We start from the raw sequence: 26708 nt of genomic DNA on the forward strand, positions 1-26708 counted from the left end.
TCAACTGGAGCCCAGGGTGAACCAGTGAGCGCTTGAAAAAGAAGGGCTGCTCACAAACTCTGTCATTCTTTCCTCCTGATTGCTGTAGCACCAGTAGCAATCAATAACAAATAAAAGTCTGATCAGTGGAATCATGTACAACAACACTCACCTGCTTTCATTAAAGTTTGTGTAATATTATGACTACAAATCAATCAGTCTTTGATATGAATGGAGTAAATTCCCAGTTAGGTGGTCTCTATCTTTCATGGTTGGATTACAGCCAATTCCACTTTCTTAGGGTAACTCAGGGAAACACTTGGGTATGGTAATTGGGTATGGTTATAGAGGGCAAGTGAATAGGATGTCACAATCTAGTGTTTTATCAATCTTGTGTTTTATCTATTATTAAATTCAGTGTGTGTTTCGTAAACAAAATAATGACGTCTGTCTACACTGATGCAAAAGGCAGAAATATATTCAACGTTTGAAAACATCCAAAAATTATATGAGCTTTTGCATTTTGAACAGAATTATGAATGCTTTAAATTATGCATTCTTTACTTCTCCTTATCTATAAGACAATACTCAACAAAGGATATTTATTTTTCTCTATTCTAACTGATCCTTCAGTAAATCACTTGTAACAAGCTACCTTCTTACTCTGGCTAAATAGTTTTTGAATACCAGCTACTTTTATTATACTGTTTTATTATACCTGATGCTCTTTCAGCTCCATGTACTTTATTCCTGGTTTTCTTTCCTGATTTCTCTCAGAGTTACTGTTAGGGCAGAGTGAAGGTCTAGCAGAGGTGCTAATTTCTGCGGCAGCTGTTTGTCTACTCAAGGGGGTGATGGTGATGAAAAGAAGCCTCTTTATTAAACCACTTTAAACTATCTGCACAGCTACCATCTACTGGAATGGTGCCACTGTGAGAACACAAATGCTGTACAACATAAAATGCCCTTTGATTAAGGCATTTGCAGAAAAATAATCATTTACTTTTACTTCTTGTTGTGGTTTACATTACATACATTAGTCACTGCAGTCACTGTAGCCAGATTTTAAAGCATGCAATAAAGTTTAACCTAAAATGACATAGAAAGGGCTTACAGTAATATGAAAAATTAGTTTAGTCCATTAGTATGCCGAGCCTATGGTAGCATACATATCAATTAATTCACTGCAGAAGGACATTGAGGGCGAGAACACACTTAGATGTACTTCAGATATGACAGGCACCTGAAATCAGCCACACAGAAAACTGTGCTTCGCTCCTACCCCCAGGGCATCACACAGAAAATGAAAAGCCTATAAGAATTGATTCCCTGACGAAACTAGATCTGGCTGATGTGCTATGTATGGAATATATGTCTGCTGGAGATAGTAGTACTTACCTTCTCCCCATCGATTCCCTTTTGCCCTTCTGATCCAAGTTCCCCCTGCAATCACAAGATTGAAAGTTAAAAGGCAAAGAAAAGACCCTTGAAAAGTTCACACTTTAATCTTTTTTTCACTTTTACACACAGTAGGTCAAAACTATTTAGCACACTGCTTTAATACCACGTTCCTGTATTATTGGAAACATCCAGACACTCGCAAGATTGCAGAGGAACATGTTCAGTCCGAAAACCTTCTTTTCAGTGTTTTGTAGATGATCATTTATTACGTAAGTTTAAGAATACATTCATCCACAAATACTTATTCTAAATGTTCACATACCTCTTAATATGAATTCACTTAAGTCAAATCAGGTCAATTTTATTTCTTTAGCCCAACACCACAAGTTTGCCTCAATGGGCTTTACAATTCAAATAAAAAGGGAAAAACCTCAAGAAGTGCAACAAAGGAGGGATTCATCTTTCAGGACAGAGAGCTGTGCTATAGTCATGTGTGTTGAAATAAAATGACAGCATTCACATCCAGCTGTTGTCCTTGAGTTATTGTGGAAGAATGTGTCTACACTCAGACAAATACACAGATGCTACCAGGGTGACATTGTGACCCTCATGTGCTATTGTGGAAAGAAATCCTGTCTAAATGTAATGATCTGTGTTAATAAAACCATGCCATCTAGAACTTTTTAGTACTGTGCTCATTGGTGCAATCAAATTAAATCCAAACTCTTAAACTCACTCACAGCTACTCCAAACAGAGCTCAACAAGGAAACACACACTTGCACCATAGTGACATAAGGTAGGTACAAAAACACACTTGGGAACCAGATACCCGCAACATCGTTTGCTTAGTGAGCTCACTACATCATTTAAGCTTCAGCTAAGTCTATTGCATACATAAGATTATATGTTGTCAGGGAAAAAGCAGTTTGAGACTTATTTCCACTAATATCTTACTGATCACTGATTCTTTTCAAGCTACCCAGCCCCTACTTTCCACACACTCTGCCAGAAATATGTGAGATGTCTTGGAACTTGTTGGCTCTCTTATTAGAGTGTAACCTATACAGTTTCATGACCTCAGCCGGCCCATAAAACTCAAGCAAACTGCTGTATCATAGTGTCCAAGGGCAACCATATCATTGATGATATCAACAGCTGCATGAAATTGTTGTTCTCACAATATGGCTATCAAAAGAGCCTGAAAATGTGTGTCCTGGGTTTTGTCTGGGACACAGAAGACCGTTGAGCCAGCAGTACAGAACATGTCTCCGTACATCTATAGGTGCAAAAAAAAAATAAAAATAAATAAATAAATAAAAAAAAAAAAAAGACAAGCATAACACGAACACATGCTCACACACTCATAATAGAACCAAATGTTGCGATTTGCACAGTAAACTGGTTTCATAAATCTGGAACAGAAAACACTTTATTGACAAGGAATTGAGCTTAGATATAAAACACTACAGAACATGGTACTGTGCATTAGCATCATTATCAATACTACTGCTCTTTTCTTGTGCACTGTTGTGTAACCAAACGGCTTTAGCTGGCCCTTGAATCTCATCTAAGAAAGCACGAGTGGAGAAAGCTGTGCCATTAAGTGTTATTCCATATTCCATGTATCAAGGTTCATTGGCAAAAGTGTCACCCTGCAGTGAGCTTAACATCTTCAGTGGATATACAGGTCCAGGATTAAACCATCTTCCACATCCAGGAATAATCCTATTTACAGCTGATGCATAAACTGCTCCCATGACATACAGTACAATATTGATCACTTGAATGCAATATATGGATATTAATTTTTTCCTGCTATGCATTTTTCTGAGGATAGAGTCACAATCCCACACACCCTCTTTCCAGTGCATGAAAATACTACAGGTCATGCACTTTTCAAGACATGGAAACAACTCCTACATACTGGAATCATAGTAGGTGGTGGTTTCAACAAAGGCATCCTAAGTGCTATATTTGAAGGTATCCTTAGTGTGACAATATCATACAACACAGTAAGAAAGCAACAAAATAAGGATCCTGGTAAAATGTAATTTTACTGAGAGCATGAGAAACCTGGCAATTTTCTTAGCTCTTTGGGACTGAAAAAGCAACAGTGACAAAACAAGCACTTAGCCAGTCTTAAAGCTTCCAGTAAAAGAATATGCATTTGTCTCCCAATTTACATGTCTAACTCCACAGCAATGACTGTCAATCTTGACCCCAGCTATCAGAGATTGCGGGAGGGCCGTCACATATTACCTCAAATCTGCATCAATTTTTGCAAGCCATTTGTTCAGCTCAGTAAGAGCTTTGCAGACATATCTGAGACACTGAGGCGCACACTCTGAAATTCAGCCCCCTCTGTCCAGACAGCCCGACCATCTAGTAAAAGTTGCGAGTGCAGTGACAAGGACATGATCCCTTACTGGCCCTTCCAACCATGAATACTGCAAACTGTCCAATGGTGTGTCTGGCCAAACTAGCAGTGCCCCTGCTTGGGACTGAACTTATGTTTCTGCAGCAGAACCACTCACCCTGTGCCAACCTGAGCCCCACCACTCGCTGTTTTAATTTGATTTTGAGATTGCTTTGTTTTCTGTGTTACTGTGACAGGGTCAGCACAAAGCCAGGCAGTGATTCAATCCAATGATGTTAGAAAATCATCTCAGAGAGGGGCAGTGACAGATTCTATAAATCACTAAACAAAAGTGCCACCTGCTATTCACTGGATCTGAAAAGCATGCAGTAAAAACAAAAAACAATTTGAAACTATAACAACATTTATTAAAAACATAAAAAAATGAAGTTTTCAACTGTGTTTGTGTCAATCACAGATTCAATCACAGCTTTCAGGGTAAAGCAACATAGGGAGCTTTTAGACTTTTTAAGTGGTTTCATCAGTGCATGGCCTACCTTATGTCCTGGGTTTCCTTGACCCCCGGTCTCCCCTGCATCCCCCTGTGACGGAACAACAACACACAGAACAGTTAGTGAAAGGTCTCTCGTTCACACATTAGTGAATAGCTTTATGCAGGCTTGTCATTTGGTCGGCGATCTGGCTCCTACAGCTGTTCCACAAGTTCGTGCTGACACAGTGGCTCAGCAGCTGCAGACTGGCATACTATTTCCTGACAACTGGAAATCACAAATCTGAACCTTGTTAAGGTTCATTGTATTATTTTAAGAATTGTATTATTTAAGGAGGACGAAAGGAGAAAGAAAAACGTGTTTGTTTCAGGGATATAACTTTACAGGGCAAGATAGAACGAGAAAGAAAATGAAAGGTAGGGGAACAAATTGTCCACAATATTGTTAAGAGAGAGAAGATGGAGGTAGATAGTTATTCAGCAAATTAAAAACTTGCTGCAAGCTAAGAATCTAATTAAACACGATGCCCATTCATGGTCACATCTTCATTTCAAGGCCTGTTTGTTAGAACTCAATACACTTGTAGGAAGAACAAGAAAACCTAATAACTAAGATGCCATCTCTATTCCGTGGGTTATGAACCCATTATTCCAGCCATTATTCTGGACAACATAACAAGTTTACCTTTTTTATAAATATAGCATTTCATCTGTAAAAATACAGATGTTTAACGAAGTAATAATCATATGTCATATATCTGCATTTAAATGATTATTCAATTTATATGAAACTATAGAAAGGCACTGATTAAGAACAGATAAACCTCCTATACAATTCATATGGCAGTGCAAGTATTTCACAGTGCTTTCAATTCAGTCTACATTCATTCCTATTCATCCACCACACAAAACCCCTTTAGAAAAGCTAATAATATTGTAACATTGACAAATATAATAGGAACAATGGTGGGTCTTGACAGCTAATCAAAATTCAGTGTCATTGCAATAATAAATTAATATACTTCCTGGAATTATTCACTTTGAAGCTAACATGGGTGTAAACTGAATTGGAGGGCACTAATTGAAAACACAAGCCATAAGGGCAGGAGTGTTGTAAATGGTGCAAAACAAATTAAGGGTTTTGTAAAAAGGGAAGAAGTTTTAATTTCGTCATTATGCCTGTGTTTCTTTTTTTTCTTTATTTTGCATGTACATGCAGGAACTGTAAGTCTAGTAATACCAGGGTTTATGTGCAAGGCCATAGAAAATGGATTTCCTTTCAAGTAAGCTGCATTCTTATAACCCAATCTTTATCTGTTTAATTTCCTGAGGGATTCTGGATTAATCATAGCAGTCTAATCCCTTTGCAGTGCATTAGAATCCTCCATCAAACTCTGACTGTAATGCGGGATACTTTCTACTTTCTGTTGGAGTAACACATCCAAAGTAATCCACACATACTTTTCTAAGAAACCCGCTGTGTAGGTCACAATGATTGGCCTGTAGTTCTCATTATGGGTGTTTTAAATGCTCTAAATTGCCCAGATGTCTTTGATTAATCTCTACAAAGTCAAGCTAAATTCCTAATAAGTATACCCTGACTGTGTTTTAATCCTACACAGTTTAGGATTCTCATATTTGTAATTGAAAGTCTCAAGCGCTTACCTTATTAACAGTATTTGCTACGACTTTGTTATCTCCCTTTAATATATTATGATTTAAATTTAAAAGAGTGCAGCACCATTTAATATTCACAGGAAGTCCCTATCAATATGAATTAAACATGGCATCACAGAAGTGCACTGCTACCATAATTTCCCAGACAGATTAATGTGGAACAAGGTCAGAGTGATTAAAAAAAAGCAATTACTACACATGATAGTGTCAAAGCATGACATGTCTGATATACTGTACAGAGAGCTTCAAATAAACTGCATTTCTATTGTTTTTCTCCCACTGGTGCTGACATGTACATTTGTAAATCCAACAAAACCTTTTCACTTGATGATCAGTGACATTTTGTTGACTTCAAGTATCTGCTGCTCTCACTCAGAATGATTCTGTTCCAGCTGCTTACTTCACTAAAATTTCAGCTAGTCAGTGAATAGTATACCCCACATCTACTGCTTTGACATATCATATCATATGCAGCTCTGCCTGCACTGTACCTCTTGCCATGCCAGGATAATTTATTTCTAGTTATTTATTGTTAAAATAAATGTGTCACCACAACCTATTGAGCCTCAGTCTATCAAACGCAGCGACTGTAGTTTCTGTGTAAATTAAATTATCTCAAAGCACCACTGTCAGTGCGCTAATTGCTGGAATGGCACTGGAGCTGCTGTGCCTGTAGTAAAAGTATTGATTTCACTCATCATTTAGGCACGTCTCCCTGACAGAGATTTATCAAGCCAAGATTTAACCAGATCGTATTTTCTTCACACTAAGAACGTCTTCACCTCTCATGTTGTAACCACAATTCATTACACTATGCATGTATGAGGAGATGAAGGAGATGAACAAGGAGATTAGGAGGAAAAGGAGGCTGAAATGCAGAAGATCACGAACCTCTCAAGACCCACAGTGGGAGGAGCACATGTGAGAGATGTAGGTCAGTCAATTTTCAGATTCAGATTATTAACATAATGACTTTGTCTCTACAATAAAATACATGTCAAGAACAGAATATATAATTGGTTATGTTTATTTGAATATTTTGTCCTTTAAGTAAAGAATTCTGTAGACAAAGCAAGAAAACCTCAAATTGAGGTTAAATTAAATTATTATTTGATTAACTTTGATCTGATGTGACAGGGGTTTGAGATATAGGAAAGATAATGTGGCAGGAAAGATAATGTATTTTAAATTAGACATGCTATAATTACTAATGATTTTTACTAAAATAAATACATAGCTTTAAATCAGTGGCCTCAGTAAAATTGTTAATGTGGGTGACCTGTTTTGCTATCAGGATTAAATAAAGCATTATACGTTAGTTCAGTTTCAGTTCACCAGTTTATTCTCATTACATTTACCTGAACATACTATTAATACAAAGTGGAACAATGAGTTTAATATTATCATAAATCAAAAGAAAACTGTGCAAAATGAATTCAATCAGCTCATTGTGCCAGTTTACCACCACCAAGCTAGAGGTCTTAGTCATGCATCTGTAATTCCTGATCATGTTTTTTTTTCTTAACTTCATTGATTTAGTCTTCAAGCCTATAAGAGGATTTGTTATGAATTTTGTTGTTCAGTGAGTAAACAAATGGTGCCAAGTATTGATTTGTTGAAGACCTGAAATTAGATTTCAGATGTTAAGAGTATGAGCCACTGACTCTTAGCATAGTAGGACATGGCCTGCAGAATTAATAGAAAAATGGAATGGCCTGTGCTCCGCCTCGTATTTAAATAACTGCTGAGTATTGTAACATAACAGCTCAGTGATCTACTACTAAATACACTCTGAACATGATTTTTTTTTTGTACACAAGCAATCTTTGCAGATAACAGATGTGTATAATCGGTATCTTTGGATGTGCTTTGGTTAAAAAGGAACTTGGGTAATATAACTAAAGAACATGGCACGGTGCCTACTATACCACACATGCTGCCTTTTGTGAAATTTAAAATTACCTGATGCATCCTTACCCACGGAATATAGTCATAGCAATTAGTAGCGAGTAATTAATCGCCAGCACCACCAACACACTCAAAGTGCACATTACAGCTTGAGAGCTGATCCCTGCTTGGTCATTTAAGTGTCATTACAGGCCAATTATAACACATACACAAATCTAATTAGTAAAATCTCTTTCTGTAAGCACACAGAGTTTGTTGAATATAATATTCTTTATTCCTGATTTAAAAAAATACAAGAAAATGTATGATTGTTTTAAAGAAATGCATAACCTGAATTTCTTTCTTAATAAGAAATAGAAATCTTTGTCAGTTATGATTTATGTTACACTATTCAGGACAAAACAGTGTGTAATATATCAATCTTAAGTATCCAGACCAGCAGTGTCTGGTTGGTGCTGTTTACAGGATAAACAGCCTTAAACTATATGTCACAACAGTAAGAGCAATTCACAATGTAGGCAGCCGAAAAAAAAAAAGACCCCAATTTCAAATTCCAGTGCTGGGCTCGACAGGTATAATGATTTTACACACATATGTTGCTTTAGTGCCTTCCAGAAACGAGTGGTTTCCAGAAACAAAAGTCTAACAGTCATCCAGCATATCTTAATCCCACAGACACATCATGGTAATTAGGACACTGACCCCAAAAGCCATCTGGTCTTATCAGGCATACAGTACCACCACCTGTTCATCCCTATGAATTCCATTCATAGCTCAATGCATTCCCACTTGGTTCTTTTTTTAACCGTGTACAGACAGCTAAAGGGGGATTTCATACTGTGATTTGTCTAGGGAACACTTTTTTTTGTCTGGGTATTTGGTGGTTTGTTTATGTACCCTCAATTTTCAGTGACTGCGCATTTACCACTTCCACCTGTCTATTGAGCTGTCATGGAGAAAGAGTTCTCTCTTCGAACAACCTATTTTTTCTAGCGATTGGACAAATGTATGATTTCCCAATTCACACACCTTAGGAGATTTGGGGAAAAAACTCACCTTGTGAAGGTAATTGTATGGTACAAATCTAAAAGGACCTTGACTGCTGAACATGAAACTGAACATGACACGACAGCAGACATTTGCTTGCTGAGAGAGAAATGCATCAGTCTTCTTTTGACAATGACTTTATGACAAAGTATATATTTGTCCTACATGGAATTGTCCAGTCTTGACATTTAGACCTTGTGACTGTCCTAGAAAACCAGTGTACTGCCCACAGAGGAATCATTTGAGAACAAAAATTTGGTTATTTATAATAAACCACAAAACAAGGTGGCCCGGCAACAACACTCTCTATGATTGAATCAATGTTTCTGCATTATGTATGACTTACAGTGAATTGTGGATGTTGAATGTGATGCTGCCCACACACTTAAATCTACAGTGAAAATATTGCATCTCTAACATTCACTTAACCCTGCTTCCTTTACAATATATATGATATATTATAATATATCAAGAATAAATAAGTGCACATGTCAACATAATAAAAAAATGTTGTCCATACCCTTTCTCCTTTATCCCCCTTCTGTCCTGGCAGTCCAACCACACCTGGAAGACCAGCATCTCCCTGTGCACATAGTATACATTCATAGAATTACATTACATACATACAATTTATTGTAATCAATTATTAGATCTCTCTTTATCTCCCACATCTATGCCATCAACATAAACCCTGGACATTAATGATGTTTGACCATGATTTTGACATCTCATTCTTTACACTGTAGCAGACATGTGTGAGCCACTCTCAGTGCTTTAAGACTGTGCCTCCTATTGCCAACGGAGGGAACAAATCGCTGTAAGGGAGACTATTTACATTTCTAGACTCTTGATTCAAGTATTATTAAAGTTAGAAAACAAAACAGTTTTACCAGTAACTAATGAGAAGGAAATGATAATTTTGTTTATCAATAGTGTGACTCTTAGGTGCAAGAAAACACTTCTTCTTTTGTATTGCAAGAGGATAAGTGTTAAGTGGATAAGTGGATAAGTGGATAAGAATTTTGATAATGGCAAAAGACATGAAAAAACCTCTAGGCTCATCATCTATTTTAGAGCTTACTGTTGCCACGGTGATATATGGCAATGCATAGTGCTACATTGTGTATGAGCATATGATTCTGTATACTTTGAACTTTTAGAAAGAGCACATTGTTATGTATTATAAACTGTTACTCTATGGACATTGCATATACAGTAATGTACTAAAGGCTGTTAAATAAAGTATAAATAAAGTATTGACGTTAGTGACAGCGACAGAAGACTATAAACAAATTCGCACACAAAAAAATCTACTCTTGTGATTTCTGAATCAAAAACTGTACTTGACCTGAGAAGTCAGATATAATAACGTGAAAAGAATTATCTTCAATAAAGTAATGCACCATTCTGAAACATGTACAGTAATCTAAGACCCCAAAATGTCGATTTGATTGTTAGTCTATGAAGAAGTTAATTCTATTTGTAACTTACAGACAAAATGTAAAAATCATAAAAGTCTGGCTGTAGAATTGGACATCACCTTGGAGCTGTACCATCTGCTCCTTTCAAAGCGGGCTTGAAGCTTTCAGGTCTCAATTTGCATTTCAATCTAAAATTAATATTTGCAGTTGAAAGAATAATTTTGCATTTTCACAAATTTATAGCAGGGTGCAGATTTACCATGCTTAAATAGTTTGGAAGAATTATACTATTTACTAATATATTCTGGCTATATTGCCTTTGGTAGACATCCAGAGAAAATACTTTTTGGTATAAATGTCCTTAACTGACTGTGTAGTGCCTATAAAGGATTGACTGCATGCAGTGTAAATCAGTAGTGGTTCAGTTACAATGGCCATTACACTTATTCAATTAGAGGCCCGTGTTGGATAGAATTGATTGTACCTTTTGAGCTGGACAGTGACATCTGTCAATTGACTGTGGGGCCGGCTGAGACAGCATCTGGGGGAGTTGGGTTGAAACCAGGGGAGGGGAAGTCCCATTAAATGTCTTCTTGGCTTCACACTGGATCAATACAGAAATTTCACCACTTAGACACCTTCCTTTGTCATGTTTGCCACAGTTAATGGAAAAAAAACAGGTCCGGTGTAGTGCAGCACACTTAACCCGAGGCAACATGGGTTTTAGGTGGCATAGATTTACGTCATGCCGCAAATAACAAGTGTTAAAACGCATACTGTGCAGTGAAACTTAGAAAGTACTAAGCAGGCAGTCAGCGATAAGTCCTTCTCAAGGTTGTGACAATTCCCTAGGAGTAACTTTACACTGACATGACAGCATGCTTATGGAGACATGTAATGGTAAGGAGTCAAAGGTCATCTCTCCATTTGGAATCACTGTAACATTAGCTTTCATTGATTTTATGTTGATGGAAGATCTTTGTTATTAAGTTTCTATCTGGAGACACATAACCTAATGGATGACACATAAACCTTGTTACACTGTCACTGTCTGATCACTGCATAGGTTAAACTAAGCCAATACAATCTATTACTGCAGAACACAAAGGCATTTGGTGAATGTAGCATTGTATCTTCTCATTTATTTATTTAGTTGTGAAATATATATGATAACAGACAGACAGAAATGTTGTCATAGTTTTTTCCTGCTCATTACTTGTTGACACTTGATTTACAATAAACACTGGGTATAATTAATATAGTGAAACTTCATAGGACTTTACCTTTGGCTCCAGTAGCTCGCAGCAGGTTTCCATTTCAGCCATATAAGGGTCACAGTAGATCAGCATTTGTTTCATTTCAATCTGTGGGACAGAGTTCTCATTAAGTGACCAGTATCATACAAAAGTTTCACTGTCGCATCATGCTCTTCTTCTTACAGACAGTTTGAGAATTTCTATTGTTAGAAAACAGCTTAAAAAACAAAAAGGCCTAAAATATAATTTTTGAGAAAAGGATTCAACTTCTGTATGAGTTGCAGCTGCTTCAGAGCAGAATTTGAACCCTCGCACTTAGTGACTTACACTTTTACAAATTACATGGACTAAAGTCAGCTGTTAATGCTACTTAAGTTCTACTCAGAGGCATTTTATGACCAAATGGCACAGCTGACCTAATGTTTTTCTAGCTCTTTGGGGAATCTCTGAGAATGAATGTAACACATATGACACAATAGAGGATTTACACAGATTAGGAAAATATGCCCCTGAAGCATTTCAAATCTCTCTGTGTGAAGATAGTATGCTACTGATCAAACCTGGAGCTGTGTAACGAAACTAAATGTTTTGACAAAGTTTGGACGGGACATACATCTACAGGCCGTCCATCTTCCATTCGTGTAGTAATGAGAGTGCGCCCACTGGGGTCTATGCTGTCCTGCTCATCAGTCAGTCTTCTTTCTATTAGCTTGCAGTCCATGTAAATGGAGACTATGTTGCTCTGTACAGAAATGCTCAGCTTGTGCCACTGGCGATCATAGAGGGCATGTAGGTCACGGCTTTTAAACGTGTAGCGGAGAGGGTTCTTTAACAGACCCCGGGAAGAAAACTCCACCGCCTTCTTGCCACCATCAACCACAACGGATACCTGAGGAGCAAAGCAGAGTTTAAAAACAGGGTTCTTGTCCATCTCTCGAGCATATTGGTAGATAATGTAACTGATATATGAGATTAGAGAAAACATACAGTGGGGCCCACCTGACTGTCTCCTGACTGTTCAAATATCTGCCAAAGATACCATCGATCTTTTTTTGTAGTTCTCCTCACCCGGAAGATGGTGACAAGGGAGTATTCACTTGAAAGCCCATTTGGAAATATTAGTCTAAAAAAACATCAAATAACACAGTCAAATTATCACAGGATGAATAGCAAACCTATGAAAAACATCTTAAAAGGGAAAAATAACATTGCCCAGTGTCATTTCTCAATATTGAATGAAAACTCTTTTAAAGCTTTCAGGCTGGACAATGAACCAGTCAATCAACTTCGATGATCAATAAAACATTTCAATATCGTCTTGCTGCAGACTCAATCACATACATAAACCTGACAAACTTGATTCCATTTAGCTTGATGAATTTTATACTGGCTTCACTGTCATTCATATAATGAAAACATATAGACATTGATCCAATGTCACAGAAGCCAATCTTTTAGCGCACTGGGATACCATGTGCTCCAGTTAGAGGTATAGATGCCTGGTGCAATGAAGCTATAGGCTTATGTGTGACCTCAGCTGCTCTGTAAAGTCAAATAACAATTCTGAGTTCACGGCTAAAAAATATGAAGAGAGAATAAGGGTGTATGGGGAAAAAAACAATATCATATTTCAAATCAAACCCACACTTATATGAATTACAGCTTTTTCAGTAACTCATCTCTCAGCCCACAACCCCCACTCCTTTCCTAATTTTATACATTGCGTAAAAAAAACAACAGAAAAACACTGTACCCTTCAAAATGCTCTAACGCCAGACTCAGATTAACAGTCAAAAGTGGAAGAGCATAAACATAATAAATCAAGATCAGCAAAAATAATAATAATGCAATGATAAGGTCATTGAAAAGGCAGAGCATAGCCTGGAGGAGGAGGAGAGAGAGAGAGGTTTTTTTAGACAGGTTGGAAATTAGTTTTCACTCCAATATATCATCTCCTATTCTCTCAGTGCTTCATACCCTCTTCTATTGTGTCCCTTGAATTCTTTGAGATTTCGGTGTAAACGGTACATGACTAAAATGATAAATACACCAAGTTAAAGCTCTCGAAAAAATCAAATGCTTCTTTGAGAGGCCAAGGACTGGGAAGGTTATTTGTTGCCTAAGGGCTAAAGGACTATTTCAGCTGCAAATCAATGGGAAAAGTGGCAGGGCAATTTATAAAAATGAGGATTTATGAAATGAATTCAACACAGGATATTTCCATGCTGCGCATACAGTAACTGCTTGTACTAAATGTATTACACATTATTATAAGAGGCAGGGAAAGGCATAATAGAAAAATGTAGAGAATTTCAAGAGCAGATGCACTACACTGCAACTTAAGGAACATAATACATTTAAGCAGGTTTAATATAACTAAAATACTCAGAATACACCGCCGGGCTGCTTTCTGTTAGAGTTCACACCCTTCTTTGCAAAGTCTCCAACTAAGTCTACTCTTATTTCAAAACACGGTCTGTCTACAGTGCGGCACACTTGATCTCTGTGGACCTAGAGGGTTAAAGTTCTTGACCTCGTGTTGACTGCCATCTGTGGCTAAATGGCTAAACCTGGCTCAGTGAAGGTTGGTTTGAACTTTGTTTTTCTCATTCTTTGGAAAAACGCTGCTCAGCATGTTTAAGTAAGTGATAATAGGTGAATGAAAATGATCTGCGTTTGTTTTTCTTGCTCCCATGCTACAATACCAAAACAACTTTTACAATATACTGTAAGTGATTCTGCTGTGCCTGTTCCATTTATATTTAATGACTTTGCATTGGAAAAAATGTTTTGGGAGAAATGTAACTGCCTTCTGGATTTCATTCAATGACAACAGTTTATTACAGTCATGTGACGTTCATTTACTACAGAGTGGAGGAGCGTGGTCTGGTCCCGAGCCAAAGTACTGAAATAGATACAACAGTAAGAAAAAAAACACATCGTCGTGCAAAACATTGCTTTTAGAGAAGAGTTCTTCGTGCCTGGGTACTCTATATCAGGATACATTCAAGGTATTTATTTATTTTTTTTGTGCGCCAATTAAATGGCTGGTGAATGTTGATCCACTTAATAGATTACCATTACTGTTTGGCATGTTTTACCAGTATTTAGGTTGCTGGTTTGTGGTGCTAATTTTGCACCCTGTGGTATATTAAAAAAAATAGTGCACATCCATAATCATGAGAAGAACAGACGGTCACCACCCTGGCTGCCACCAGAGTTATAATCACAACTAATTCCATTTTTACAAGGAACAACCATGTGCTTTCTGGAAACTATCACCGCTGTTGGAAAATGTCTTTGACCATGCATATTGCTTGGCTGTCACTACCCCTTGTATAATCAGGGACAATGGTTTGACAGAATGTCACAGCAACACTACCGGCCTGATAGAGAATCTCCAGGAAGCGGATTTAGTGTCCTGTCTTGTAGGAAATCCTACCCAGGAGGATACTTTTAAATGAGTCAGAGGAATCAGATTGCTATAGCTGAAACAATCAAACCTCAAATGTTAGCCTAGTTGGCTCACACTCCTATCGCTGACACTCAGTCCTAAAACAGATCAAAGTGTGCTCAACCATGTCGCTTCATATGCTAAATGCATCATTCATGCTAGTGTGGACTATGACTTCCCCTCAGCATGCATTCTCTTTCCTGCTTTCCTATTAAAATGTGGAAGTGCTGTGCTCGCCAGCGTGATAGAAGACTGACACTGAGTCTAATGCATGCCTGTGATGTGGAAGAAAGATTTTACACAAGTAAATGTGCACGTCTGTAGATGTGTACAACTGCTATGTTATCATCATTCCAGTGTAAACATGTGTGCCTCTGCGCCCACACTCATGAAGAGATAACACTGGAGTTTCAAAAATGTGTGATCTGCCACCACAACTACATGCCATGAAATGAATTTAGAGTCAATTGTTACTGCCAATCAACATGGATTTGTTTTCGCAAAATGTGAAATTGTTCATTGGTATAAAAATCACTGTCATAACAAAAGTGCTTCTAGAGTACGACTATTAAACAACTTGTCACGACGGCTGCCTCCGTTGTGTTTAGTTTGCTCAGTCTGCGTCTTTGCGCCTGTCTCCAGCCACTTCTCACTTCCCCCAGGTCCATGCAAATCGTCAATGTTGCTTTGTCCCTTCGCTTCTCCAGCCACTTCAACTGTGCCAGTTCCAGTTCCTTTAACTCCGTCTCCCTGTAACTTTCACCTGCCCTGTTCCTGTTAACCTGTGGATTCTCCGCCACTTCTGTTTGGATTAGACTTTGCCTGTAAGCCTTTTGTATCATCATTTTACTCTTAAAACCACTGAACTGTTCCTGTCTGCCTGGATGTGTACATTTGGGCTCTTTTCTTTGCTCCCTTAACACATATCGTGAGTTTCAATCAACGTGGATTTGACAGTATGTATATTTCAGTTAAAGCCCTTCACAGTGGTAGCATGTGTGCAGCCATGGGCTAAAAGACCACTGAAGTCAACATATGGTTACAAAATATCTTTCCAAACAGAAACTTTAAAAATATAGGCACACACTTGACTGTATTTCCCAGAAATAATTTAGATGCCTATGATGCTACAGTATTGATTGCAGTAAGCCCACATGATTAATTAACTGACACGACAGTCACAAACCACTGAAGCCGCAGATTGATAAACAAATCCAAACCCTGGTGATTTGATACGCTATATCTCACTATGTCTCACTGGCTCCTTTGTATTTCAAACCTTCAGTGTCAACACACACAAGAAAATAACTTTATTCCAATTACAATTTACTTGTTACTAGTTGCTTTGATGATAGTTGATTCTAAGCACACAAACCACAGGATGAGACATTACACACATTCAAAGGAAATGTTGCATTCCCATTTCAGAAAAACATGCAAAAAAAAAATTGGATTTGATTTTTCTTAATCTTTAAGACCAGAAATGAAGAACAACGAATGAGAATTTCTTCAAGGCACAGCTAACAAGAAATATGAATATGTCTAAATATGTATGAAGTTATGATGTGCTTCCCACCTTTATATTTGTTTTGTTTTGTAAAACAAAGATTGTAATATTGGTCAAAAAACTAGTTCAAAGAGGCTGCCGGCTATCTTCAGTGCAAAAGGCAAGTAAAGAAAAGGAAACCACTCATTGATCCTATTTTGCTAAAGAAAGAAAATGTGTAACATGGTTAGTTAAAACACACAGAATCCCAAATGTAAATTTAGTGCATATAAATATATCAGATTTAAATATGAGACAGAAGCTCATGTAAGATATAAAGGCCAAACACTGATATGTCTCTAAAGATGTATAGCGACTGCAAAACGGTGCTTTAATACTGCATGGACGCATGTTATGAATACATGTTGCATTTTGTAGGGCAATTTGTCACTTCACACAAATGTTCCTTGAGCGTGTCAGCTCCGATTTGTGCACCATAATGTGTATTGTGCCGAGGAGCTGGCAGAACATTAGGCAGATCTTAAGAGGCGAGCATCTATTGCTGCATATCCTGCGAGTAAAGTGAGCAATGTTTTAGTGGCTGTGTCAGGGGCAGAGGGGCCTCCTGCTCCGTGCAATTGCCCTAGCTTTCCCTCCTCAGCTGACATGCGGTATCACCTGTCAAAGTACTTAGATAATTGGATATGAGAGGGATCGCGGTCTTGCCACTATAACCAATGACACTGTCAGCAGTGTCATTGAGAGCCAGCATCTTCTTGCACTATGGGCCTGGACCGAGGGAACGACTGAAGTAAATGTATTTTCAGCTGGCTGACTGAACAGCGAAGGAGATCACAAATCACCTGGCTCAAAGATTCTTTCACCTAGCCAGGGAGAGAGTGGCAGTAAATGTTTACAGTTCCATGTCATGTAAAAATGCTAAAAATATCCCCCACCCCTCCCGAAAGAATGACAAAGTGTTCTCTTTCACTGTTACAACCTAAGGACACAAAGCATTGAAGGTCTCAAAATACATTTTTAAAAATTCAAAACATCACATGTAACATGTAAAGCTAAGTTTGGCAACCATTACGTGGTCATATGTGCCACTAGTCTTGCTTGATAGAGCTGATGGTAATGAATGTAAAAGCGCAACAGGCCTTAATAAATATTATATCAAATTCAAATCCCCATTATATCATCATATCAGCATCAAGGTGAAGTCACAGAGCGGTCCCACCAGTTGACCAGGGGGATAAAGGTCGTCAGTAAATGGCACCTCAGTGTGTCATTTATGTAGTTATTTTAATATTCCTGTCTTATTATACGTGCTCAGACTTTTTTTTCCCACTCCTTTATGTCCCACTTTTTGCCCTTAGGAGATTTCTAGAATAAACGCAATATATATTAATTCTGTTCAAATTATTCCCTGTCTAACAGCTCACCTCACAGCATGCCCTTATTAGCCAAGGCAAATGGAACTATTGCTCTGAGCAGGGTATATCTGGGTTGCCTCAAGTCAACCCTTTCATGAAATCCAGTTATGGCTACATTTCTTTTTTCTTGGAATATCACTGGATCTGAAAGAAAGCAAGCTTAAATCCTCATCATGGTCTGCACAAGAGCGATGTAAAATAGCAGTTGTATTTTACAGTTTCATGTGGTCTTGCAATATTTGAGTTGCAAGAAATAACTCAAGATGCAGAACCTGTACATGAGGGAGCAAAGTAGTAATAGCCTAGGTGTTAATCCAAATGAAAACTGTAGTTTAATACTGTTGATAGCCTTGGCTACACATGAGTGACTGCGTCTAGCAATGCTTGCATTGTACTACAGTTTCATAGCAAGAGCAAGAGCGTGGTAGAAATGAAACAGCATATAGGGAGATTATTTACTGGCTCGCAGCTGAGATGGAGGCTGTCTGTCTGAGTTATCCTCAAATGTCATAAGGAACCAGGGTGCAACATCTGAACCCAAATGATGCAGAAAATAAACACACATGAGGATGCTACTCACTTTGTTGACTTAATGAGAGGACTGCTTCCTAAACGAAATGATGGCAGGTCTTCTGAAATAGTTCCCTTTCGGAGAAGAAACTTTTCTGTGAGATCGAATCCTGTGAACAGGATAACAAAGGGGTTACTGGATTCAAATGGCCAATGTAATTTTCAAAGCAATTGTGTCCATTCAGAACGTACCTGTGATGTCCAGGGGACGATCTAAAGAATCAGAAAACCTGTGATCCTCTACACTCAGAGAAGGACATGGGCCATCTAGAGAAAAGCCACAAAGAGGTTGGTTGTGCTGGGTGAAGATGTTCATTTATATTTTTAACCCGTGTTGATTAGTATCGTAGGAAAGCAAGTGATAAATCATTTCCACAGTACATTTCCTTAAATTTTAAAATCAAAACCTCTTACACATCAGAAGAGAAAATCAATTCATTTTTTTCATCAAACACTTAAATGTTTAAACTTTATAAAATAGCACTCAGAGACAAGACTTTAAGATGTAATTTAAAGGCAAGCCTGGATCTGCTTTACAGAAAATAAAATGATAAAAAAGTCTATAGTTTTGGTTCAAAGCTGTCACACTTTTTTTAAACATATGAAGTGGATCCCCTAAATAATGGCATCACAAAGGTGGTTTACCACTGAAATACATTGTGGAGGATAAATTGTTTGTAAACAGTAAAAGTATGCCTTGTGAAACATAAACCTGTTTGAAAAGAGTTATTCTTAGCTTAACAAGAGTATGGAAATGTTATCTTCTAAACGTGGATTTGGGATGTAATTCAAAGTTTTAATACATGATTATCAAAAGCCTTTTAAACATAAAAGATTGAACATCTGTCTATCTGTCAGTCATATGCCATGTCTGTTCAATCTGTTCTTTACCTCAACATAATGAGAGATAATTCATTTTATAGACAAAACTTTGCTTTATGTTGACACCAGATCATTTACAAGAAAGACCACAAATGCTACTTTTATGATGAGATGAGGACAACAAACTCACATACCTGTTCGTTCATTCACTGCCATTCCAAAAGTGCAAGGAATGGAATTTACAGTCCAAAGGAAAGCAGCCCATCTTAACAAGCAAATCATGGCGCTGACACTAGAAAGCAGTCCACGTGAAAACCTGGATGCAAACAAAAGAGTTTTACGGTTCAGTTCGTAACATTTGGTAAAATTGAAATAATGAATGAAACACAAGTCCTAACCTTAAGTAAACATTTTTCTGCTATCAAAGGCACAACTAATAGATGGAATTTAGAAGACACAAGCAAACAACGTGGCTCTGTTGATTATTATCATAAAACTTGCTATTGTGCAGCGTGCATTCAGCTAGCCTATCAATAAAATCAAGTGGCATGATCACTAAGCAAACTAAGATGGATAAAAGTTATAAGGCTGCAGTCAGATTTCACAGTTTTCTATAAATCGCCTTCAAAACATCTAATTTAAAAAAAAAAAATCCACTGAATTGATTATGCACGTGTTGTAATATTGTAAATTTCAATTTCAATTCAATTGATTCTCTTGATTAACATCCCTGCTTTTGTACCCACTCACATGTCCCCAAAGCCTCTTTGTGTATTTATGCAAAGTCCTTCAACCAGGGGAATGCACTTCTAAGTCCTTCCTTCATTAGTTTTCATGAACACCTGCCATACAGTGATGAATGGAGATATCTACACAACAGCTAAATCATTATACCCTAAGCTACATTTATGTTAGGGTTTCGGTTAACTAGCGAGCAAAGCTGCCTCTTGTTCTCCACAAGCGCTTTGTTTGTCATCACCACAAATTAGCAGCAGGAGCTTTGCCAGTGCACTTAATCTGTTTAGAACACAATCAACAACAAGATGAAGACAATGGAGAGATATTACTGTCTGATGGTCATCTGCATGCAGTATGTTGCATGATAGAAAAGATACACGTTAGGATGTTTCATCATATTCTACTTTCCCTGCAATGTGATCATCCCCTTACTGGGTGTTGAGTTGTACTGTACTCTCCTTCCAAAATGAGATTATTTCAAATTAACCTCACACTATGTGTCAGTGTGTTAGAGTAATTGTATGAGAGGTTCAATACATCTACAATACAATGTTGTTGGCTCCTGTTGGTCTGGCTTTAGTCGTAATACCATAGCTTTGATCTTCGTTTCAGTAGTACTCTATTAAAATGTTTTGATCTGCAAGCTGTCAGCAGTGTCTTGGTCAAGGACGTCTGATACAAGGATCAAACCTGGAAACCTCCAGTTACAAGCACGTCTCTTAAGCCATTTGACTATGGTGCCAAACCAAATCTTCTACATTGCTCTCATGCCATTGCAAAGAAGGCAAGAATTTTTTTAGGACCGAGTCATCGTGGATGGTAAGAGTCTGTTCCAAAGTAAAGTTAGTAAAGTATTTTAGCAAACTACTCCAACTCAAACAGAACATGTTTCAGTACCTTCTGAATTTCGTATTAGAATAGTGATGATGACTGAATACAAAAAGAAAGATGCATTTCAAGTGGGGTTTTGCCATCAAGGACTTTCAAGGACTTCAAAAACAAGAAAGACACTCAAAATTAGCCAAATGGGTTCACACAGGTTTTGTGAATATGTTCTTAAAACAGCACAGGTCATAATGAAGTGGCAAATCATAACTCACATGCTCTTTTCAGTACCTGTGATGTAGTTTTGTAACAGCACAGCAGTAATCCCGTTAAAAAGAGTATAATCCTTCCTTCCTGGTGCACATTTATCTATTTCCACTGGGGAAGAAAGGACTGAAGCCAGAGCTGAGTAATGAACTTGACCTCCACAAACCATAGTACACCCACAACACATTAAGTTAATTTATATGCACACACTCACAAAGTGTGACCAATAGTATTTTTCATGATACTCTCCTTCTTTAACTGCAGCAGTCTTATCCAAATTAATTTCCCCTCCAATGATTAATCCACATGCATGCTAGGAGCACTTGTGTCTTCTCCCACTGGATCATAAAGTTTTTGCATGCAGGCCCACGGCATCATGGCGCTTGGAGATGAAGTGACCATGCCACTTACAACTACAACCATGCATGGGCCGTAGACAAGTCACACTACAGAGGTATCACATTCCTAGTCTGTGTGAAGGCGTAATGTTATTCCCGTCATTTCTGCAAAATGCACGCAACACACGCAGCTCTAAAGCCGAACATTGCAGTCACAGTTACTCTACATCTTTACATGACTGGTTCTAATTAATGAGGATTGAGTTGGAGTTAAATAGGTACTTTAAAACCACGCGTTGTTTTACCTCATGGAGTTTGGTGTACAGAAACGCTGCTGCACCGTCTCCTGTAAACCTGCATGTATTAAATCCTAATTTGTTTTTGTTTGTATCTTATTATCACACACACACACACACATGCGCGCATCTCACAGTTTGAGGATGAATGCCTAAACCCTGTATGGTGAAGTTATTCTGCCCTGTCTCCGCATCATTCCTTCACTGGCAATAACTTCACTGTGACACTTTGCAAATTTTTAAAGAAGCGTGTTTCTCTGCGCGTCCGCTGATTGGCTGGGTGGTTTTATTTTGTAGTAATTACGGGATGAAGTGGGTTGATTTTCTTCTCAGTGTCCGACACATTTCGCACTTTGCTCTTAACAAGTGATGCAATACGGTGGGCTACATGTTTACTGCTGCAGGGCGTTCATAAATCACAAATAACCTGTTCATGAGGCATGTGTCCCGCTTAACAGGCAACTTAGAAAGATCAAACCGTGCCTACAAAATAAAACACTTAAACACCGAGCGACATAAGGATGTAAAGGTGTCCGCTATAAAGAGAGATTCAAAACATTAACACGCTCTTATTTATCCCAAGCCGAATTCTTTTAATTTACAGTGAAATTAATGTGCTGTATAAGTACTTACAGTCGCTGAGAAAGTTTCCTTCAGGGCAAAAAGAAATTAAAAAGAGCGAAAAAAGCATAATCCATGTGTGATTGCGATCAGTCTTGATTCCGGATTCCAGGACTTGGAAATAAAAGTCACAGCGGGATCGCCTGCTAGATCGCGGTCCTTATTAGTTGCTCCGAGTGGCCCTCCCACTCTGTCATTATCACTGAAATGCACTGACAGAGACCTGAGCAAACAACAGGAACACACACTGAAAGCTTTCACATTTAAGGGGAAATAAATGTCCAACGGGGGGGGGGGGGGTTCAAACAAACTGTCTTCTTTAACTTGAGCCAGGTGCGGGAATTAAACACCGTTTGATGTATTTTCATCTTATCAAATTGTTCTGAACACAGGCCTTAATTCATATGGATTTGTTTGCCTTTAAGGTGGCTCCTTATTAAGAAATAAATCAAGTAAATATGGGGACAATGCAAAAAAGTCTTAACACATCATTCATTCATACGAGGCAGAATAAAAGACAATCTCACCTGTGTATTCATTGCACGCATTAGACGTGTATAATGAGCAGTATAGGCTCTAAATGATCATATAATAATGAAGTGACAGCTCTCATCTGTAAAGGCAGGCCTAGTGCCACAGCAATACTCTACTGATCATCCACCAGAATCTTTGTAGTAAGTTTAAAAAGCAGGTTTAATGGTCTTAATGTATCAATAGACTGTTAATTCCCCCATTATTCAAAACCCGCTGAGCGTCTGCCCATGTTGAAAATGTGTCTGGACAGAGTTTGTCCACGCCACGTTGTTCGAATAACTGAAGCTGTTGGTGAGAATTAAATTAAAGTTTAAGCCCAGGTACTTTGTCCCCCTGAAGTTTTTGTTGAAACCACACACACCAACAGTTCAAGACACCCCACAGAAACAGGTGTTCAGGCTCCACACACATAACTGTTTAGACAGATGATTTCAGTGCACCCTCCCCTTCACCACAGGGACACACACACACAAAGACAGACAAGCTTTTCAGCATTAAGTGATGAAAGAAACAAAGAGTGAATGTTTTTCAAGAACAACTGAAGACAACAAGTTAAGCAGATGGCTACATTTCTTTACTGGAAATCATGCAAACACGACCGTTTTTACTTTTGAGTGGTTGCATTATTTTTTGCTCTCTCTGATTCTTTGTTTGAATTATTTGAATCATTAGCAGCTGAACAGTTAACACACAGAACAGGCTACCTTTATTTTTCTGTTACTGGAAATTCCAAGTTTGCAAGAAAGTGATGTTTATGTTGATGTTGAGGGGAGAGTTTTATTCAAAGTATTATCTATCCATCCATCCCAAACATCCATTTTCAGCAAACCGACTTTCTTTTCAGCTGCCATGCTGAGGTGTTTATTTTTACTCAGTATCTGTATCAGCTCCAGTTCTCCATCAACTGAGTCTGATAGATCTATGCGCTCACTCTCATTTTACCAGTAGTTCAGCAAGAATGTCTTTTTTTGAATCAACAATGGGTTGATAACATGGCGCTCAGAGGCACAGTTTCTCCATTCAACAGAAAAAGGATGATCTCCATCTGCAGATTATTTTACATTGAACAAAGTATTTAGTTAACCTGACATGTAGGGAGGGAACTACAGCTTCTTTTCAAGATGCCATCGATTTCTTCTGTACAAAATAAGTGAAATAAAAAAAAGTGCATTGTGGGGTGTGCGGATGGATAATTCTGAAATGAAACATTGTCCCCATTTTTCTTCACCTCTGTTGTATTGGGGTGGCAACAGAAGTCTCAGCTGTGTGCCTCCAAATGTATCTGAATGGCTCAGTACCACTAGGAAAATATATATATTTTTTTCATTTGGGCGAATTGACCCTTTAAGGTTAGGGCAAGATTGGGGCCATGGTGAAATAATGAAAAAGGTATGGCACCTTGATGGACCCGCAGGCTACATCATGTAGGTTACCATTTAACAGCCACTTCACATACTGTATGTCCTTAAAGGAGGTACATTAGTATGAAATGAAGGTATGTGTTTTTAATGTTTTAACCATAAGATAAATTCCTGCCTTCTCATATCCTGTGTGTGCAGATCCTACAGATTGTACCCTAAAATTCATCTGTCATGATGTGACCTACACATCAGTCAAGATTGACACAGGACTATAAGAAGCAAAACAGATCATGTTTGATCAAATGGTGCAAATTTTAATGAGTGGATTAATACAGTAATATAATCTACTGACAGAGAAAACATATATAGCAGAGTCTCTGGATACTGCATCATCTACAGCTTGACATCACAGTTAGTCCCCTAAACACCTAAATCACCTGAACGTGTGTGCCTTTGCTTTGCTGTCACTAAATTGATAGAGTGTCTGTCAGTGCAAAACAGGCGACAAATGCAACCCACCAATTGCTGCATCAAGGTAAGTGTTCCAAGCACACCAAACTGGAGTGACATTTTATAAACTCCAAGGTCCCCAGAGCTGACAGGAGGCTCTAAAATACCCTGGAGATGATTGTAGTTTGAGAAATACTCTGTGAAAGTATTTACACAAGAATGAACATGACTGAGAAAAATAGGGGGGGAAATAGGAAAATAAAAGTGTTGATGGAATGTAAATATTTATAAATAAGTCTTAATTTTATCTCATTGAGTTCATTATTAGCCTAACCACACATTAGGACACCTTAAAGGGCCAGTGTGTAAGACTAGGGGGATCTATTGGCAGATATGGAATATTCATAACTATGTTTTCATTACTGCATAACCACCTGAAAATGAGAACTGCGCTTTTGTTACCTTAGAGTGAGCCCTACATATTAACAGAGTGAGCATGTTGCACCGAAATGTTTTTAAATCTTGCCCTAACCTTAAAGGGTCACAAATGAAACACTGGATCTAGTGAAGGCCTTCACATTTTTGCATGTTTTTGAAGTGGCAGCCATCGGAGGTTCTCCTACATGGTTGGAGGAGTGAGGGGAGGGGTATTCAGTTGGCTGCAATCTGCAAACCTCACAGCTAGATGTCATTAATCCTTCACACTTTCATTTCTGAGTACAAGAGCAATCATTTTTGATAAAAGTCCAACATATTCAGCTTCATTATATTTGTTTGGAACAAACTCACAGTGTTGTGAAAAGGTTTGCTGCTGGTCGCTGCTCTCTGGGCAAAGACAGAGTGTGTGGGTGTTGTGTGCCAAACTTGTATGAAATTCTATCATTTGTTAGCTTGAATCTAGTGTTGGTGCTCTGCTTGTGCTAACATTAAAATCCCCACTTAATCATATGCTGTCAAAAGTTTTCTGGTTATTTCTTTGGCAGTTCCAATAAAAGCTGTTCAGTGAGGTCTGTGTATTATCCAGGACAGTAACCAGGACATTGCTTCGAAAAGGCACGTCGCTGTTGATTTTTTTAATGGTGTGAACAGCTAAAATTAAAGTCTATTCAGCTGACCTTGACGGTATCGAGTTGGAGACAAAACTCTCAGCAGCTTCCCAATTTCATATCATTAAAAATGTAATACTTGAGGGTTTTAAGTGTTGTTGAAGTAGCTGAGCAAGTGTAGTCTGTCTCCCTGACCTCTGTTTCATTGACATATTTTCAATTACAATCCATCTTTAAGTAATTATATTTCTAATAAAAAATATTAAAATACAGTATATCCAACTTTTATATGGAAGGATATGATATTCTTGACTTGGTACTTGGATGCTGGGACACAGTATTATAAACTAAACCAGATATTAGAAATTTATTTTACAAATAGATTTTCTCTTAGGAAGATGTATGCTTCTACACTACTCACCTACCTACACACACACACACACACACACACACACACACACACACACACACACACACACACATATATACTTAACCTTTGGCAGCACATACCAGTGTTTTGAAGATATTTGAGGTCCCCCAACTTCTATCCAGCTGCAATGAAAAAAAAAAGGAATGTTTACTTTAAGTTATACTGTTAATAAAATGAGAATAGCACCTGGAAGTGATAGCTGGCTCATAGTGTCAGTTAAAAATATCACTGTTTTAAATAAAGATAGTCAAAACATGAAAATAAACCCCCAAATACAGATACATTTACCTGATAGTAGACCGTCACAGCCATGAAATAGTAAACACAGGTGTTACTAATGATACTAATTAAGGTTTGTTCCATCCAGGTCAGTCAGAGTCAGGGTGCTGCTGTGGTGAAAGACTCCGCTACATTAAATGGAACTACACCTTCATTAGTGTCATTGGAAACACCTGTGTTAACCGTACTATTCCATGT

At 38.0% G+C, this 26708-nt stretch overlaps 1 protein-coding gene across 5 annotated transcripts in view; it reads right to left on the reverse strand.

The window, feature by feature from the left end:
• The window catches only part of LOC104940201 (collagen alpha-1(XIX) chain), a 94450-nt gene extending 71876 nt beyond the window's left edge, over positions 1–22574 (reverse strand). For 3 of the 5 annotated variants that reach the window (XM_027278429.1, XM_027278428.1, XM_027278427.1), the window contains exons 1-11: positions 21164–21339; positions 19520–19641; positions 18696–18770; positions 18514–18613; positions 12557–12680; positions 12171–12446; positions 11585–11665; positions 10786–10905; positions 9401–9463; positions 4295–4339; positions 1378–1422 (exon numbers count right to left, since the gene is read on the reverse strand). In XM_027278429.1, the coding sequence (XP_027134230.1) occupies positions 1378–1422; positions 4295–4339; positions 9401–9463; positions 10786–10905; positions 11585–11665; positions 12171–12446; positions 12557–12680; positions 18514–18613; positions 18696–18770; positions 19520–19641; positions 21164–21324 (1212 nt within the window). In that variant the 5' untranslated portion in view covers positions 21325–21339. Of the gene's footprint in view, positions 1–1377; positions 1423–4294; positions 4340–9400; positions 9464–10785; positions 10906–11584; positions 11666–12170; positions 12447–12556; positions 12681–18513; positions 18614–18695; positions 18771–19519; positions 19642–21163; positions 21340–22422 lie in introns of those variants that run through there. The other 2 variants (XM_019275630.2, XM_019275631.2) reach the window with 2 other exon arrangements.
• Between the last annotated feature and the right edge of the window lie 4134 nt (positions 22575–26708).

Source organism: Larimichthys crocea, chromosome III (assembly GCF_000972845.2).
Source record: "Larimichthys crocea isolate SSNF chromosome III, L_crocea_2.0, whole genome shotgun sequence".
NCBI classification, from domain to species: Eukaryota; Metazoa; Chordata; class Actinopteri; family Sciaenidae; genus Larimichthys; species Larimichthys crocea.